This window comes from Crocodylus siamensis, chromosome 3 (genome assembly GCF_052110815.1).
Source record: "Crocodylus siamensis isolate JL-2025a chromosome 3, ASM5211081v1, whole genome shotgun sequence".
Lineage (NCBI taxonomy): Eukaryota > Metazoa > Chordata > Crocodylia > Crocodylidae > Crocodylus > Crocodylus siamensis.
Genome location: NC_143397.1, coordinates 116,004,318 through 116,023,512, shown reverse-complemented (window position 1 = coordinate 116,023,512; position 19,195 = coordinate 116,004,318). Strand labels below are relative to the sequence as shown.

Below are 19,195 nucleotides of genomic sequence, written 5' to 3'. Positions count from 1 at the left end.
TTGTTTTACAAGTCTGAATAAGGGATGTACATTTCACTATCTTGACTACAGGAATAATAAAACAACATCTTTTGATTATTTTTGCCTACTTTATTGTATTTTTAACTTAATTTATAATCAGTGACCATTTCAATAAAATTGTATTTGGTTTTACTTTGATCTTAAACTGAATAATATACTGCTGGGCCCCTAGCATGTTAATATATCTGCTAGCATCTCTTAACTGGAAAAAATATATGTTATGATACATGTGATAGTGTACTACACAATCTGCACCCCCCATTTCAAAATCTGATCTGCCCATTGAGCCCAATCTGTTGGTGGCTTGTCTAGTGGTTATAGCGTGTACAGAACAGGGGCCATACCCCAAATAAAGATAAAGATATTCTATTATATCTCTTCATAAGAACTGCTGAACTTCAGCATAGGTTAAAATGATAACTTACACCCATTAATGACAAAACTGAACACCTCCGTCCCAGGCAAATATTTACTATGATTATCTGGGTAATTATATTAGAAAAAGATTGGGCTTCAACTTTTACCTTCTCTCTGTAGGATTTATTTTGATAATCTGATAGGTCTTCTTCTATTACATCATCTACAAAAGAACAAAAATTAGTACATGGGTCTAACTGGGTCAGTCAGTAGTATTTATGAATTTAGTAACCATACTGTTATATTTGTTACATTAAAACTTAGCAAACCGGTTCTCAATTTCTCATGCTTGACATGATAGCAAATGAGGGCACAAAGGAAACAATTCACTGAGGATAAAGAATATTTTCCTCTTGTTTCCTACTGAAGAACTGCTCTGTCCAAGGGTTATATTTTTACCCAGAATGCTGACAACGTAGTCCTCCATACTAAGCAGAGGACATCATCACCAGTTTTCTTTGGACAAAAACAAGCTCACGGGTTGCTACTGATGTAAATGCTGCTATCTCCCAGCCTTTTAACCTCCCTTCTAAGTATCACTTCATAGCTACAGTTGTCCCTTTTACCACTCTGTATCTTTCTACACTGTACTTACTTCATTAACGTACTGGAAATAAGTGTATTGTAGGGACTTATTCCAAAAATATGGTCTTAAGAAAAATCAATACGCTCTTTTTTGTCTTATATAACGCAACCAAGGAACCAAGAAGGACGCATGTAATGTTGGATACTTAGAATGTGGAGGAACGGTCACGTTCAAAAACAGGCCCCTAGCTAAGTGCAATGTACACTAAGTATAGAGGTACTTCACAGGACCCAGTCAGTGTATTCTTTTCCACCCACCTGACAACAGTGGCTGCATATTGAACAATTCTGCATTATAAACTTCCATCTGTCCAGAGTCCTTGTCTAGCACACCAACAAAGTACCTGTAGGAAATGGTTTGGCATAAGTGAAATATGTTATTAAGATTATATGGCTCAGTACTTTGCATGACCCACTAAACCGCTCTGCAAAGACCAGTTTTTCAATGCTTACAAACATCTAAAACTTCACAGTAGGAAGATCTATAAAAGTTGCATTGAAGGCTTAATTTTTATACTTGTGAGTTAAAACTAAGGCATTGAAATGAACTCTGAAGCACACAAAAAGGGTGTCTAGATGCCAAAGTGCCAGCTTCCATTCTACTCTTTCTTTGCTTTGCCTATAAGGACCTCAGTGATTTCTCTAAATGCAACCCCTGTATGCACAGCCCTTCACTTTGGGAGTCCATGGATTAAGTTTTTTTAAGGCTGCTGGGGGTCAGGACCAGCCACATTCAGTATTTCAAGGACAGTGACATTTAAAACCCGAGTTCTCAAACACATATTTTTTTGTTTCAATGATATCACAAGTTGTGCGGCTCTTCTGCAGTTTCCTTTGGTTCTTGGAGCAGAAATTCAACATGGTTTATTCTTTGGTTAAAAATGCATCTTTGCCTCTATGCCTGGCAGCTTCCCTGAAAGTGATTCCACTAAGGAGTTCCAGGACCTTGTCATTTCTTTTAAAGCAATTCAGAGATACCTTCCTTCACAGCTCCATTTCAGAGGAGGTAAGATAAGGTGATTCACAGATTCAATTATATATCAATCCACTTCTGACCAGACCTCCAGAGCTTGGCAAAATGTGAGCTACAAGTGTCTTCTGATAGAATCCTCCTTCTCCAGCTAAGCGACCACTGGTTTTATGACATACAGGAAGTATACAGTTGCTCCCTGCCATATGGCTTGGGATTTACTTCTCTCTGGGTTACTTTTTAGACTGAAACTAATTTTGGGAAGATGATGCATGATTACAGCGTAACACTAGTCACTCATGTATGTGGGGGTCAAGGGATCAACTCTGTACAATTCAAAATAACAGTTCAGCTGCAGCTATAAGTTCAGATAGATTTAGTCCTATTTGAACTTCTGTTTAAGTCCAGTCCCTTGCTACTACACGTATTACATCATATAATCCCTTTCATAAACCATCTTAAATGCAGCTGTTTTATCCCATTAATTACTCTGGCTGGGAGTTTGTTCCAGAGCCCCACTGCTTTGACAGAACACTCCTTCTAATTTTATGACTACATTAATTTACTATTTTATACCTATTTATTCTTATTCCAAAATTGTCCTTTACCTTAAATAGCTACTCTTCCCTCCCTAATGTTTAATTCCTGATGCATTTATGGATAGCAAACCTATCCGTAGCTATCCTATCCAAGGCTAAACAACCCAAGCTTTGTTAATCTTCTCTTGCATAGGATTTCTACTCCCCTGACCATCCTTGTAGCTCTTCTCTGCATCTTAATGAGTTAAGTAGAATCAATATAATCTGTCTTTAAATCAAATTAAGGGGGTTCTTGCAGAGTTTAGCCAAGGACTAAAAAGAACAAAAATACTAGCTACTTGCTAATAACATTCAGAAGGCTGTTCCAAGGACACACCTGGGCTGATAGCTGTTAGCAGAATTACAGAGGAAATTCCATCATAGGATTGCAAGGAAAATTTAACTCCCAGAAGACAGTGAAGACCAAGAATTAAGAATGGAAGAGTCTGAAGACCTTAAACATAATGACAGAAGGTCAGAAAGAATGGGCAAATTAACAACCCGAGCCCTATGCACTGTGGGGCCTCAGAAAGCCAACTTTCTATCCCTTCTGCTTCAAGAGTTATTCTCACATTAACCAGGCACATGTCTAGGGTCCTCCAGTGACTCATCCACGGATCAATTAAGTCATTAAAACGGTCTCTTAATCATACAAAGTGATCCGAGTGTTCAGAGAAGGGGCCCTAAATCACTATAAAAATGGCATATCATTGATATTTGTAGCATAAATGTTCATTAGACTAATTGGTTCCGAGTTTAATTCTCTAGACAAAGTATAAAACTGTCCTTAGAGTCTTGATGCAACCATGGTATCTTAAATTAAGTGCTGTCAAAATTAAAGTCAGAGCTCTACTCATTAGCTTTGAGAAAGAGAAGAACAAAAATACATGACCAGCATGTAATCTCTTTAACCTTTTAGATAATTATCAGTAGAAAAAGTGTTAGTTTATTTTAATCAAATAATTCAGAACCAAATTACATTGAGAGATTAAAGTTTAAAACAGCGTCTTCTGCCCCATCTCACCTTGCATGACCCTAAACAAAAACCTAAAAGAATTGTTCCCCTCTGCTTTACATGTTTGCTTTCCCCTCTGCTACAATACTTCAGTTGTTAGGAGGCTTGAAATCAGTAATCAGTGCGAGGTGCGCAGATGAAAACAGGACTCAAACATGAAAGATTAACTGGCAAGTTTAAAAGGAAAAGGCAAATCAGATTTGGCCCCCAAATTTAGCTCATAATCAAACTAAATCTTTATAAACAGTCTATGACAAAAATTTACCTTCAGGATTTGAGCTGTGGACCCCACAGGTGGATGCTTCATCTATCTACCTTAAAACAAGTTTAATTTACCTTTTTTTAATCAAATCATTCAGAATCAATTTCATTAACAGAGCAAAAAATTATACCCCTCTTCCATGGCAGGATTTCAGTAGCTACTCAAGGGATCTGGATAGCCAACTCACATCAAGTTTGACCTGACATCATCTCTTAGGGAACATTTTTCATTTTGGATGAGCACATATCACTTCATCTAGTGTTCATGAGAAGGTAAATGTGCAGTTAAAACAGACATTTCACAGTTCTTGGATCCAACTGGATAGGATTATTTCACACTGACCATTCATGTATACACCTATTCTAAACATCTCTGTGAAAACCAGACATTCTCTTACTGTTCCTAAATCAAGCAAGACTTGACTACAGTATTTATAAAACTACTGGCATTATTGCTGGATGCTGCAATAGTCACTCACATGTTTTCTTTTACCGTGCATACACAATTTGAGAACAGTACAGGTTCAAACATGCTCAACTCTTTTGGAAATCTGGTTCCACATAAATGAACTGAAATTCTGAAAAGGGTAAGTCAAAAATCTCAGCTAAGCAGAACAACAGTTTCCCCAACCTGCAACACATACCTGCACAGGGAGTTACATTTCAAGGCGCTAGTGCCAAAGTTGTTTCCCACGTAAGAAAGCCTTTCGGTCTCTGAAGTCTAAAATGCAGGGGGAAAAAAGAGCTTTAGTGAAAGACTACTCTCTGCAATAATTCTCCTCAGGGACTAAGCTTTTTGCCAAGTTATTAAGTCCTGTTTTTCTTTGGTGCCAGATTTGTTCCATGTGAACAGGGTAAATTTATAACCTGTCTAATTTTAGGGAAACTTCTTCATCAATCCTATAGTAATTTCCCAAATAACATCTTTTAAAAGAAAAAGGAAAAAAGAATAAACATCGCCTAAGGCTGAAAGAGCTCCCTCTATACCATAAGGTGTGTTCCAATGATGAATTGCCCTCAATTTACCAAGGATTATAGTGGATTTTTAATAACTGGCAAGTTATAAATTAATATTGAATGTTTTTTCTTAGTAGATACGATGCTATTCAAGTAATTCAAGAAAGTCTTACGACCAGCATGATACAGGAGGTCAGACTAACTCAGTAATTCTCAACCAGAATTTTGTGAGATCCTTTGAAGGGTGTTCCCTTTAAGGGTGCACAGCTCCTACATGAGGAGGTAACTGCTTGCTCTCCTCCCCCTACCTGGCACCCTGTGCCTGCCCCAGCATCCTGAAGACAAGCAGTGCCCACAGCTGCTCTTCTGGAGAACTCTTGCTTGTGCTGCTGCCCCACCCTGCCCACATGCTGGTCACCACTGAGCTTTGAGCAGTACACTTTGCTCCAGGTGGGCGGGAAGGCATGCATCTGTGCTTTTGAGCCTAGCACATCCCCTCCACTACTCCTCCCATGCTCCTGGAGCCTTGCTCACCCACTCAAGTACAGATCAGAGCCAGGGTGGAGGCAACTACTATCCTGGAATTCTTAAACAATGTGAAAGCAAATATTTGTTAATGCTAGATACTTTTTATATGCATCCTCTTGTTTCTGACTCACTTTCAGTGCTGAACTAGTGAAGACACTGTTGACTCTGCCTGAATTAGAACAGAGTTGTCCAACTTCTAAGCAGCCAGGGGCCACATTGTGTGGGCTGCACCAAGGGGCCACGAGTGCCCTGGGCCACAGGCCACACAGGCACCCCCAGCTCACTGGCCATGGGCTCCCCAGCCACAGCATGCTGTGAAGGCACTGCGGCCACAGGCTCCCCTGGACACTATAGACTGCGCTGCCCTACCTTGCCCTCAGGACAGGAAGGGGAAACCAGAGGAGGGAGAGGGAGCCCACATTACAGTGACTCTAGCTGCTGCAATCAGAGTGATGGGGGGAATGAGGGACAGGTAGGATTAAATTAAGGTAGGCTATAAATTAACTCCTTGTAGACCATGAGTTGGATAGCCCTGAATTAGAAGAGAGTTAACTGCTGCAGTGATTTCTGCTGGCTTTTCTTTCTTTCTTTTTTTGACTAAAGGATTTGTTTCTTTTTTATGCAATTGTAGAAATGTATCAAAGCAATATTCAGTTTGTGATGTCGGTCATAAGAGACATTTGACCAAGTCAGCTAATATTTGGTTGTTATGACATTACGAAGAAATGTTTAGGATGACATAACATCTTCACAGGACCACTCAGTCCACTGCAGGGCCATTTTAATCCATCCTATGCATTGTGGCAGGATTTCATTGTGCCAAAAACAAATTCTGAAGGTTGTCAGTTCTCAGCTTGAATGGCAATAATACAATAGCTAATGCTGTTGAATTTAAGTAGTTTTAAACCTGGGGTGCTGTGAGATACTTCTAAGGGTGATGCGAGGTGTAAGGAAGTAAACACCTTAATGAATTAATGCTTTAACTGTGGTGCTGCAAAAATTAGAAAAGTTATGGAGGTTGTACCTTGAGTCTAAAAAGGATGAGCACCACTAGACTAACTAATCAAAACCTAGCCTTATAATCTAGTGTGAGGGCGCGCGCGCTAGGGGCGGCCGTGAACCCCCTAGCGCCGCCTACCGTCACGTTAGGGTGACGTAGCACCCTCAGAACCTCGCCCGCCACGACTTTGATGGTTAAATATATAACGTGGAGGCTGCCAGTTTCCCTAATGGACGGTCTTGTTGTTCGTCCCTATTCCGGACTGGGGTTATTTATATGCGTCCTGCCTTAAGGGCAATGCGTGCCTCCAAGCCTCCCCCTCAGCACGCCCCAAGCCTCGCTGCTGTTCTGGGGGACGCTTGTATGGTCCCTCGCCCCTCGGGTGCCCTTGTTCTCACTCTCGGGCACCGGGGCTCTTCGCCCACCTGGCGCCTCCTTGGGTCGGGCCCCAATCTCTAGCCCGTTCCCCGCGCCCTGGGCCTGTCACGCTGGCGCCCAGCTACTTGCTGGCGCCTCCTGGGTCAGCTCGCCAGCGCCGCTCACTACCGGCGCCCCCTGGGCCGGGTTCTAGCCGGCGCCTGGCTAATCGCCGACTCTCCTTGGAACTGGAGCGTTTTCGCCGCCCTAGTCTCGGCGCCCTTGGGCCAGCATGCTCTCGCCGCCCTAGTCTCAGCGCCCTTGGGCCGGCACGCTCCCTCTGCCCGGATCTCGGCTCTATCACCGCCCTAGTCTCGGCGCCCTCGGGCCGGCTCACTCTCGCCGCCCTAGTCTCGGCGCCCTCGGGCCGGCTCACTCTCGCCGCCCTAGTCTCGGCGCCCTCGGGCGGCTAGCTAGGCTGCTCTCGCCGCGCTAGCCTTAGCTCTATCGCCGCCCTAGTCTCGGCGCCCTCGGGCCGGCTCACTCTCGCCACCCTAGTCTCGGCTCACTCTCGCCTGGCGCGCTAGCCTTAGCTCTATCGCCGCCCTAGCCTCGGCGCCCTTGGGCCGGCGCTATCGCCGCCCTAGTCTCGGCGCCCTTGGGGGGCTAGCTAGGCCTGGCTATTCGGCCCCTCTCTGGGGCCTTGCCCCTCAGGGGCCTCTACCGCGCTCCCTGCGCTTCGCCCCTTTGGGCTTCCCCACTCTGGGGCCGACACGCCACGCGCCCCGCGCCCTGTCTCTGCCCTGCTCCGGGGCTTTGCCCTCTCTAGGGCTGACTCCGCGCCTCTTGCGCCCTGTCTCTGCCCCGCTCTGGGGCCTTGCCCTCTCGGGGCTGACTCCGCGCCTCTTGCGCCCTGTCTCTGCCCCGCTCTGGGGCCTTGCCCTCTCGGGGCTGACTCCGCGCCTCTTGCGCCCTGTCGCTGCCCCGCTCCGGGGCTAAACACCGCCCTTATGGGCTGGGGTCTGTAACCCCGCACACTGCGCCTCCCTGGCGCAATATAATGCCCAGCAGCACCGACACTAGTGCCCCTGGCACTGTGCCTCAACTGGGCACTGGGAACCCCCAAGCTGTTGGGGAAGCTCCCCTTGAGGCCTCCTCGCTCCCCTGCAGCCTCACCCGGTCCTCCGGTGTAAACTGCAACATAACCTCAAGCCATCTGGCTACAACATAAACAGAGGCTCCACACGCCTAACAATACCTCCAAGCCCCGCCAGGGCTCTCAATCCTACCTTCCGTCAGGGCGGTCTTGTTCCCTGCATCATCGCGGCCTGTTAGTGGGGTAAGGCTGCAAGCACTAACTCAGGCCACTCAGCTGAGCCGCAGAGCTCCTGCTCCTGCAGCAGCCAGAAGGGAACTGTGTTTCCAGCTCCGGCCTCAGCTAGTTATAAAGGCCAGGCCCTGCCCTCTTCTGGCCATGTGACCACCTGGTTGTCCTGGCAACCAGGCACCTGAGCTGCCTGGGTGATTGACAGCTCTGCCAATCACCCTCACAATCACGGAGCACCTCTGTGACTCCGTGACATCTAGCAACCTAAAAACCTGAAAGGAAGGCAAATGTTATATGGGAATTATTGCCTTCACAGGTCAAGTTAGTATGTGGGTTAAATTCTGAGCGCATTTATTGTCATAATGAACTCTGGCATCTCAGTAATGTAACTCATGGTTAGACACCTAAGTTCTCATATCTTGGAAGTCATGGTTTGTGGTAGTAACACTGTAACTAATTAGGATAAATATATTTTTAAACATAATCCCCCTTGGTATTAATTTGACATGTTATTGCCAAAGCTTTAGTTGCAAATAGCCTTCCAGTACAATTTTTCAAAACATCTTGAAAATTAATTCTTCTCCTGGATGGAAAATTGTGGCTCCCATCTCAGCCCAAAGGTGTACTTTTGGGGAAATAGGAATGACAGTAAAATCAATATGGCAATATAACAATGCAAGCTACAGCATAAGTTTCACTATGCACATACACAGACCTGGACACATTCTTAATAAAATAAACCTCTCTACGTGCCCATCAGAATCATAAACTGGTTGAACTTTAAAACTATCATTTAAGAGACCAGCTCTGCAAACTGGCTGCAATTTATCCACATCCAGCAACTCACAGACTTAGGGGTTAGATTTTTATATATTTGTGCATCCACAGTATAAAATTTCTATCAAGTTTTTGATGGAATAATTTATAGAACCACTGAGTTGAATGCCTATACAAAGCTGTGTAACTCCACAGTTAGCACAGCTAAAGCTTTTACTTTTCTGGTATAACTTGTTTCTCATTCCATTAAAATCAACCCAAAAGAACACTTTTGCATAAGACAATTTAATCAAAACAAAGATTACAATATTAAAACGTGAGAGTACATAAATGTAAAAAAAATTCCATATATTTTTGCAATCATTATAACCTGTATACTCAGTAAGAAATTGTTAAAAAAAACTATTATTATTATTAAACATTCACCCCGATATGTATAGGCTGAATCACTGTTACTTTAAGAATCCCTAACTGCACACATTTCATTTTCCATTCTTACAGTTGCAATAATATTTTATTTTTAATATACAGTCCAAGGCTATTCAAAACTGAAGCATACTGCATTAGTGAACATTTGATCCTAATTGGTATAAGCATATAATCAATAATAACTTCATTTCGTAATTTATCTATTGTGTCTTTTAAATTCAATTTTAAAAATTGTAGCTAAACTCCACAGTCTACACAAAATATTGAACTAGCAAAAGTATGGAGTTTCATTCTATTCATGCATCTGTTTCTAAGCTTTAACACAAGAATATTATGCTCTAATACCAGTCAGAAGTCTGATGTTCAGTGATGCTTCTTAAGATTACACTGACATCTTGTGGCTTTGTATACCAGACTCCACATGTACACTTTATGGAACAGGGAAGTTTCAAGCCTCAATGTGTGAACCATTACGTATATTAACAAGGGACATGCAGACAGCTTACTCAAAAGGTTCAGGCAAAGCCTTCACTTACTCCATCGCTCCAAATTTTCCACGTAAATTTCTGCCCCCGCCTTTTTGTGCGTTCAGTCCTATACCTATTGCTAAAACCAAACAATCTTGCAGCCCTGAGTGGCAGGGTTTTATTTTAGGACAGTGCTTCTCAGCCTTCTTAGGCTTAAGACATACATACATAACTTTTCTTAAGTTAGTGGCACCCCATTTAAAAAAAATAATGTATGCATTAAAGTGTGTAAAATAACCTAAATGGAAATGAACTTTTAAACAAACTGAAAAAACCCATGCAGGAATAACGATAATATTATAACTGATCTGATACATCTGCATAGTTGGGCTCCATTTGAAAATCACAGCTGTAGAAAGATACTATTGTAGCTCCTGTCACCATGAGGTCTTAACACCTTAAATCTTTAATGTATTCATCCCTGAAACAATATGACAAGATTAAGGGTCAGATTCTACAATGCTCTGAAAGTGTGAAATGGTACTCAGGGGTTTAAGTATGAGGTACAGAACTTGAACTCTTCAATGGAAAATAAGATTCCTTCAAGGAACAAAGGCTTTGTGCAAAATATCACAAGTTGTAAGATTCACAAGAAAACCACAAGTTTGTCTAGCATGGTGCAAACTGCTCATTTTCAGCATATTGCCTAAAAGTGAGAGGAGAGAAAGGGTGGGGAGAAAAAAAACCTCAGCTCTATAAAATGAGGAGGGGAGGTTCTGTCCTACAGGGAGAGATGCCTTTGCATGGCAGATGGGTCCCTACTACAGAAAGGGACCAGCCCATGAGGTGTGGTACAGTGCAGTGCAGTGCAGTGCAGCACGGCTGCATAGCAGTTCCCACTGGCTTGCCACAGGCCCTGTTCAAGACTCCCTTTGAGAAGAACCACCTGGAGTGGAATCTGCTGCCTTTCCCAGCGACCAGGGCAGAAAGGCTCAGCTTGGCTCTCCTAGCCAAGAGCTCCAGCCTGACTCTTAACCTTCAATTGCAGCTTCAGCCTGGTATCTGAAGGAAAGAAAAACAAGTGCAATTCCTGCACTGGGTCCTAAAGAGACAGGCAGGATCCTGTCTTCAAAACGGCACTGATTTATGCTGCAGCCACTTCCAGGCTTAACCCAGCACTGTATCCTGGAAAGAGAAGTACAGCAGGATTGGCACAGTACCCTTGAAAGGATCTCATGACACTCCAGGGTGCCATGGCACTCTGATTAAGAATCACTGTTTTAGAGGCTGAGTTTGCTTTTAATACACCCAAGGGTTTTACTGCCTATTTTCTTCTGTAAATGGATGCACTCATTTGAAATCTAGCTTTTGTTTTAAAAAGTTCATTAAAGTAGCTTCAGCTACTGTGGATGCCTTGATCTCTCTGCAAATGCAGGGTGTTTCACAATTAGATTTTTTAAGAAATATTTTAATGGCTCTCTTAATCCTGGTTCTGTATGGAAAACAAACAAGAAGCCCCAACTAAACTAAACCTGATTCTATGTCAGACCCTCAAGAGCAGAAGCATACAGCTGGGCCCAATTTTATCAGAAATGATGGCTTTCCATGAAGTTTCTATTCTAGACTTATTTAATCTGGAGAAGAGAAAGACTAAGGAGAGATTTAATAGCAGCCTTCAGCTCCTTGAAGGGTTGTTACAAAGAGGATAGAGCTAGACTGCTCTCAGAGGTGGCAGATGACAGAACAAGGAGCAATGGTCTCAAGTTGCAGCTAGGGAGTTTAGGTTAAATACTATGAAGAACTTTTTCACGAGGACGGTTGTAAAGGACTGGAGCAGGTTACCCAGAGAAGTTGTGGAATCTCCAACCTTGGAGGTTTTTAAGACCCAGCTAGACAAAGCCTTGGCTGGGATGATCATGTTGGAGGTGGTCCTGCTCTGAGCAGGGGGTTGGACTAGATGACCTCCTGAGGTCCCCTCCAACCCTAATTTTTCTATGATTCTATGACCAGGACCCAAAACTCACTATACAAGAGCCACTCTGAGGGGACTGACAAGAGCCACTTCCACATAGTGATCCCTGGTAATATCTCTGATAGCCAAGAGCTTCCAAATTGACAAAATTGCCGAAGTACCCAAAGATAAAGATACAGAACCATTTTTGTTGTACGAAAGAAGCCACTGACAATGGCACAGGAAACACAAAAACCTGATTAAAAGGGGGGGAGAGTATCCTCCCACAAGGAACATGGGAATTATCCAACCGGATCAGACCCAACCCCACTCTCATCCAATATCCTGTCTCCATATATGGGTAACATCAGATGTTCCAGGGGAAAACCCACAGTTTCATATGAGGGATAATCTACTTCCTATTTTAGGGTTCTTCTTCATTCCAAATATCTACACATTGGTTTAAACTGAAAGCATAAGGTTTCATCTCTCTTCCAAAATGTGTTCTTGTTTATCATAGGCCCAGATACTGTATATCTATATAGAGTTTCTTTGAAGTCTGATAATTTTAGGAGCTATCATTGTAACAACAGTATATATAAAAAGTCAGACAGAAGTGTTTTAATTTGACAATGTCCCCTTAAATATTTCTACAACCTCCTGTCAAAAAATAGCCTTGCTTAAAAGCACAAAAACCTGGTTATAAAAGAGGGCCTGTTTGTTTCTCAACTGCAGAATAGAAATAGCTTGTACAACAATGAATAAACTTACCAGGATTCTCCTGTCCTTCTTTCTGGGATTAGTAGTATCTTTGCTTTTGTACAATGTGAAATTCATGTCTTCAGAATTCTGCAGTCTCCCATTTGAAAACTGAACTGTAATAGATTAGGAAGGAGAAAAATTTGAAATGGTTTAACAGCAATAGCATTCTTAAAATAAAAACTTTTATAACAACGCCAGGAAAGATCTTAATTTTATGATTAAAAATCTTGGGCAACCTCTCCTATATAAAGCTTAGTCTTAATTAATTCCAGAAGATATCATCATAACTAACTTGACCAGAGGTAGAATCCCATGAATTTATTTTCTTCTCTCCTATGTCTATTTCACTCACTAAATAGTGGCATCTTCTAAAGGTTTGCTTATGCACGAAAGGAACCAGCTAAAAGAGATAATGAAGAACAAAATGTCTGAAAATAGCTCCTTGTGTGAATGTGGTTCCAGAGTAAAGCAATTTTATTTCAAAAAAATTACGCTGCTTTGGAAGTCCATTGATTATTTTTGCATGATTATTTTTGCAATAACGTAACTTTTATTGTGCATTAGTATCTGCATGGAGATATTATCTACTATTTCCATCAGTTTTCCAGGACTGCAAGATAATGAAGCAGTAAGAGCAGACAAAGAAGCCTGACATCACTGTTGTGCAACTGAGATAACAGTGATTTTGCCTCAGGCGTTAGATGCCTTAGATTACCACTTGTGACGCTAGACAGCAGTAACGGACATCACCAAACATGACTTTGAAGACTGTTATTTGCACCAACAGAGAACATAACTGCGTGTGCGTGTATGGAGGGAGAGGGAGGGGCATATAAATATAAAAGATGAGACCATCTATCTCCTGAGCTGCACCGTTTAAATTAGTATTTTGGATGCTGAAAGCAGTTATATTTCCTCAATGCTTAAAAAACTATGGAAATGTTGTTCCATTCATCTCTGCATGTGAGAATCTTCAAAGGGACCTCTCACAAGCAGGTGCTTCCCTGCTTCCTTAGGTCAGTGAAAAAGCTGCAAACGCTTGCTGCCATAACAAAGCTGATATCAGAGAACAGCTGACTTAAAGACAGACAACCTGTCTACCAAACCACCTTCTAATTTTATGCGTCTTTTACTAACCATAGCTTAGGATTGCTGGAGGGTTTCTTGTTTAACCGCTAAAAACTTGTTTTCTTCTTGAAATCCCATTGCGTAACATTTGTCACACATCCAAAGTCAAACCAGTACTGCTTGTACAGTGGTCCATGTCAGGAGGCCTATGTGAGGTACCAGTCACCACCTCTAACATGAGAAACAAGCTGGTTCTAGCTATTAGACACGCCACTGCTTTGCCTTCCACCCTACTCTCTCATTTGGTGGCAACAGAGTGAGACCTGCCCACGCAGATTCAAAGAAGTTTAGGGCTGGAAGGAACCTCGTGAGATCATCGGGTCCAACCCCTCTGCTGTAGGCAGGAAAAACTGCTGGGATCAAATAACCCCAGCAAGGTGTGTGTCCAGTCGCCTTTTGAAGATCTCTAAGGTAGGTGCCTGTACCACTCCTGCCAGGAGTCTATTTCCAGGGTCTGGTCACAAACTGTGTAGAAGTTTTTCCTTATATCCAGTCTGAAACCTTCTTCTAGTTTATAACCACTGCTCCTGGTTTTCACTCGGGGCGCTTTGGTGAATAGTTGTCTGCCTAGCCACTGATGCTCACCCCTGATATATTTGTAAGCTGCCACCAAATCCCCCTGGAGCCTTCTCCTTTTCAGGCTGAACAGTCCCATATCTCCCAGCCTCATATGGCTCGCTCTTCAGGCTTTTAATCATATGAGTGGCTCTTCTCTGGATTCTCTCAAGCTTCTCCACATTGTTCTTAAAGTGTGGCGCTCAGACCTGGATGCAGTACTCCAGCTGCGGTCTCACCAATGCTGAGCAGAGCGGGAGAATCACTGTCTTAGTTTTGCTTAAGATGCATAGGTTCATGCATGCCAGCATATTGTTTGCTCTGCTAACTGTAGCATCACACAGGAAGAGAGGGCCCTGCCAGTTCAAATTTAAGCTGGCTAGAAACCAGTTATAAAGTTGTGACACATTTTCAAGCACTAACCGTGCAGCCTGTTGGCTCTTTTTAGAGCTGGGTGGTTATTTTTATGGCATGATAATTATTTTGGCCCGGAGGGGGGCGGGGGCGGTTGTCTATATTTTATTTATTGAATAATATATTTCGTGTACCAGGTCAAATTAGCCAAATCAGTTCCAAATCATATCAATTGAGCAGAACTTGATCGTTCCAAAAAAACATATTGATTGAGCAGGCAGAACTCAATCATAGATTTTCATAGACATTACGGCTGGAAGGGACCTCGGGAGATCATCGAGTCCAGCCCCCTACCCAAAGGGCAGGAAGTCAGCTGGGGTCATAGGATCCCAGCAAGATAAGCATCCAATTTACTCTTGAAGGTGTTCAATGTAGGTGCTTGAACCACCTCCGCTGGCAGACTGTTCCAGACCTTGGGGGCTCGGACAGTAAAGAAATTCTTCCTTCTGTCCAGCCTGAAACGGTCTTGCAGGAGTTTGTGACCTTTCGACCTCGTCATCCCTTGGGGCGCTCTGGTGAACAGACGTTCCCGCAGATCCTGGTGGTCACCCCTGATAAACTTATAGGTGGCCATCAGATCACCCCTGAGCCTGCGCTTTTCCAGGCTAAAGAGTCCCATGGCTCTCAGCCTGTCATCGTAAGATCTGTTTTCCTGACCTCTGATCATGCGCGTGGCTCTCCTCTGGACTCTCTCAAGCTTCTCCACATCCTTTTTGAATTGTGGAGCCCAAAACTGGACGCAGTACTCCAGCTGCGGCCTCACCAAGGCCGAGTACAAGGGGAGAATGACGTCCCGGGATTTGCTCGAGAAACATCTATGGATGCACGCCAGCATTTTGGTCGCTTTACTAGCCGCAGCATCGCATTGCAGGCTCATGTTCATCTTGTGGTCAATGATGACCCCCAAGTCTTTTTCTTCTGTAGTGCTAACCAACGTAGCACTGCCGAGCCTATAAGGATGCTGCAGGTTTTTCCTCCCAAGGTAGAGAACCTTGCATTTTTCATTCTAAACACCAAGTATGCTGCTACAACCAGCAAGTGTCCTCCATCCCAGCCTCTCACCCTGGCATTTTAGGTACTCCCAGCTTCACTGGCAGGCATCCTATGTGCAGGCCCAAGCCCAGAGGTTGGAATTTGGATGCCCCCAGACATAGGCTGCGAAATCGGGTGGGCCACCCAGGCCATGGCCCAACCAACTTTTAGCATGTTAATTTATAAAACCAACAAATGTGCAATTTTGTCATTCAGGTTAAAACTGTATAGCTATTTTTTTTAACTGCATAGCTAGCTAAATGACAAGCTATACTTCAGCTTTGTTTGCACCTGATGTGATGTTTCTGACTGACGTGTCATTCTGTAAGTTGCCTGTGCATATGTCCCAGCTAACGTCACGAAAATGCATTAGTGTAAACATAAAGTAAGAAATCAGCGGTGAGAGCTGGAGGGGGGAACGGTTTGTTTGCCCCCCCAACCAAAAAAGGTGTTTTGCGGCCCCCACCCCCAGATACTACAGGTAAACATCCTCCGTCCCAGACTCTTTAGGCCAGGACTTCAGATACTTCCTACACTGGACCATGAGAACAGATTTACTTTTTCCGTAAACTTTAACATTTTCTAATCATGTTAAAGTTTAAGATTACAAAGTTCAAAGCAAAGGAAATAGAAAAGCACCCCAGCAAGGGGCTACATAGTAGAGGACAGGGGGTAGGGAGGGAAGCACACAAAATTGCATATAAAACACACAGGCAATCTGAACTTGATGTTGTTACATGCCGCCCATTTGACATACAAAACATGTGGCCACCTTAAACTTCATCTGGCTACGTGCAGCCCATTTGAGCAGGTTCACTTTATTAGAAAATGCTGAGTGAGAATGACAAGGCCACATGGGGAAAAATCCAGAGTGCCCCAGGAGGGACTATCATAAGAGGGATGGGGCTGAGGAAGGGCTCATACACTTAATCTTATAAGGGCCGCCAGAGGCTGAGAACATTTATTGGGCAGTGAACGGGGCAACAACCTAAGGCAAAGGCCAGAGAGAGAGACTCCGGCTCCAAGCCCACGCAGCAAGGGTGGCTCAGGGCGCCCCCCGCCCAAGCACCTCCACCTCTGCACCGCAGCCAGGCCGCCAGGAGGCCGCCAGGAGGCCGCGAGGCTCCGGTCTGCTCCCGCTGAGCCAGCCCCGCGGCGCCGCTGCCGGCCCCGAGCCCGCCCGTGGGGTCCGGCACGTGGCGCCGCCCGCAGGGCGCCCGCACTCACCCAGCAGCGCGCTCTGGTCGTCGCGCGGGCCCCCGCGGTAGCTCCAGCCGGCGACAGCTGCCATAGCGCAGCCGCCGCCTCCTCCTCCTGCGCCGGCGGCCGGAAAGGGAGGAGTCTACGCCGGCAGCCGCCCGCCCCGTCCCGCGAACAAAAGGGGCCCGGCTCCTGCCTAGTCCGCGGGGCTTATGAGCGGGTTCTGAGTTTTTGCTGCTCTGCTCGCGGCAGCAGAGGGCGCGTGCCTGGCCGCGCTCGGACAAGAGGAGTCTCGCGAGGAGGATGCCCCTTGCCCGGTGTGGCGCGAGGGGCTTGTCTGCTCCTCGGCGCGGCAGGATCCCCGCGCGGGCCCTGCTGTCGGGACGGGACGGCTTATGGGACCCTGCGAGCCGCGTGTGTCCGGCGGGAGGAGGAGCCGCTTCTTGCAGTGCTTCCCAAGTTCTGACCTCGCAGGGGAAACACCACGGGCTTGACCAACGGGTTTTAAACCCGAAAGCTTGCTAAAAAAAATGGGCTTTTTTCAGCTATTTAAGTTGGTCTAAGAAAAGATCTCAGATTCACCCGAAGAACTTGTTTGTCTGGGTCCACGGAAGCAGTTTTCCTTAAGTGCTCCCCGTGATAACTGTTTTTTCTGGCGTGGTTTAGTATCCCCTGAGGTGTTGGGGCTTAAAGCTGAGGGCAGGCAACACTGGGCAGTCTCCAAACCCTGAGCCTCCAGGCTTGGGCCTGCACATAGCACGCCCGCCAAAAGACTTTGGAAATATCTGAAGCCTCTGGTGGAGGTGGAAGATGTTTGCCGGGCCACTTACGGTTCTGGACTGACTGGGATTTATTTGGCCTTGATTTGGCTGGAAACACAAAATATTTCTTTAAAAAAAAAAAAGCTTTCAAAGTTCACAGGCTAAAGGCCTCTCTTCTCCTTTGAGGCTACGTTAGTTCAGTGCACACATAATGTCCTTTGACAGCTCTTCAGCAAAACCACATCCGTTTTGAATTGCTGCTTTCTGTGTGCCAAGTCTTTGGAACCCCCAAACCAATCTGGAAAAACAGCAACCTGGCCTTTCAAATTGAACCAGGTATATTTGACACCAGTGTAAGGGTGGCTTTACTCTATGGTAGTGATTCTCAACCAGGCTCCCGGGAGATTCTTTTAAGGGAGCTGCACAATATTAGCACTGTTAGGTGTGCAAACACCTACACGTGGTTCACAGAATAAACCTAGAGATTTCAACTAAGAACTTCTTTCCATCTACTCAGTTGGTCTAATAAAAAATATGACATCTACTCAAAGAACCTTGCCTAGCGAGATTTCAACTAGGAATCCATGGTCTCAAAATCATTCTGACCTGCTGTAGTTTTTCTGAGTTATTTACAAGAGAATCACTCTATCAATTTTCCATAGCAAAATAAAGAAATATGTTTTTAAAATGGGGTTCTCTAAATTCAAAAAAAGTTCTGGGGAGGAGGTGGAGGGCTTAAGTCTAAAAAACTTAAGCACCTGGTATAAGATCAGGTCTAGGACCTGTCTATGGTACCAAGTAGATTTAGTAGAGCAGTGTCCTAGCTGCAGTGAATGTGGGACCTCTTCTGTGTTACCTTTATGCAGTTACAAATAGCAGACTGACTTAGGGTTTTATTTGGGGGGGTGTTCTTTTTCCTTTTTTCTTTAAAAAAAAAAAAAAGCTCTTTTTCCCAGTGATCAAAGTCCAGCCAATTTAAGCTTTGTTCTAGTGCCCTGAGCATAGTTTAGCTTTCAGCAAGGATGTTTTCTTCTGCTCTTCCACCATGAGGATGCACTGACATCTCTTCCCGGTTCCTATCCTTGCATTATCTTTGATGTACTATGGAAGGGGAAAAAAACCTCTTTTTGTTGCACCCAACAAAATCTATGGAACCTTGTATTTTATCTGGAGAAGTACAAGAGAAGCCAAAGCAAGTTCACCCAAACTATACACAGGTGCACTGGACTATTAGCAACCAGGCAACATTACCAAGAGCAGCTACACAGAACAGGCAGATGTAGTCACTACTGAGTTGCCCACTTGTGTACCAAGCTGCTTCTTAATAGCCTCTAACATGCTATCAGAGTCTCTCAACATGCAAGGCATAGTCATGCAAATATGAATATGGTGTTTTCCAACAGGCTTACTATTATATATAGAAAATTGCAACTTCATGGGAGGCATTCACAAGACTCCAGCAACCTGATTCACAGCTAAGCTGGGCAGCTATCCATGCGGTCTCTGGGCCAGATCTAGTGCTGCTGTCACAACTCCAGATTTACCTCCCTCTAGGTAGCTGCTTACTCTTGCTTCTAGTCTGTCATAGCTTTCAGGTGTGAAGTCAGAGTATCTAGGTTATTTCAGGAGCATATCTCTGTGCACAAACAAGACATATCTGCCCTTGTGGTGGAGGCAAGACCCAGCCTCCCACCCTTGTGCAG

The 19,195-nt window shown here is 44.4% G+C and overlaps 1 protein-coding gene across 1 annotated transcript in view; it reads right to left on the bottom strand.

Moving 5' to 3' along the window:
• The window catches only part of POLR1E (RNA polymerase I subunit E), a 29,460-nt gene extending 12,544 nt beyond the window's left edge, over positions 1-16,916 (bottom strand). Inside the window, exons 1-5 of the mRNA XM_090039070.1 lie at positions 16,759-16,916; positions 12,412-12,515; positions 4,492-4,568; positions 1,282-1,367; positions 546-601 (exon numbers count right to left, since the gene is read on the bottom strand). Coding sequence (XP_089895196.1) covers positions 546-601; positions 1,282-1,367; positions 4,492-4,568; positions 12,412-12,515; positions 16,759-16,822 — 387 coding nt within the window. The 5' untranslated portion in view covers positions 16,823-16,916. The remainder of the gene's footprint in view (positions 1-545; positions 602-1,281; positions 1,368-4,491; positions 4,569-12,411; positions 12,516-16,758) is intronic.
• Between the last annotated feature and the right edge of the window lie 2,279 nt (positions 16,917-19,195).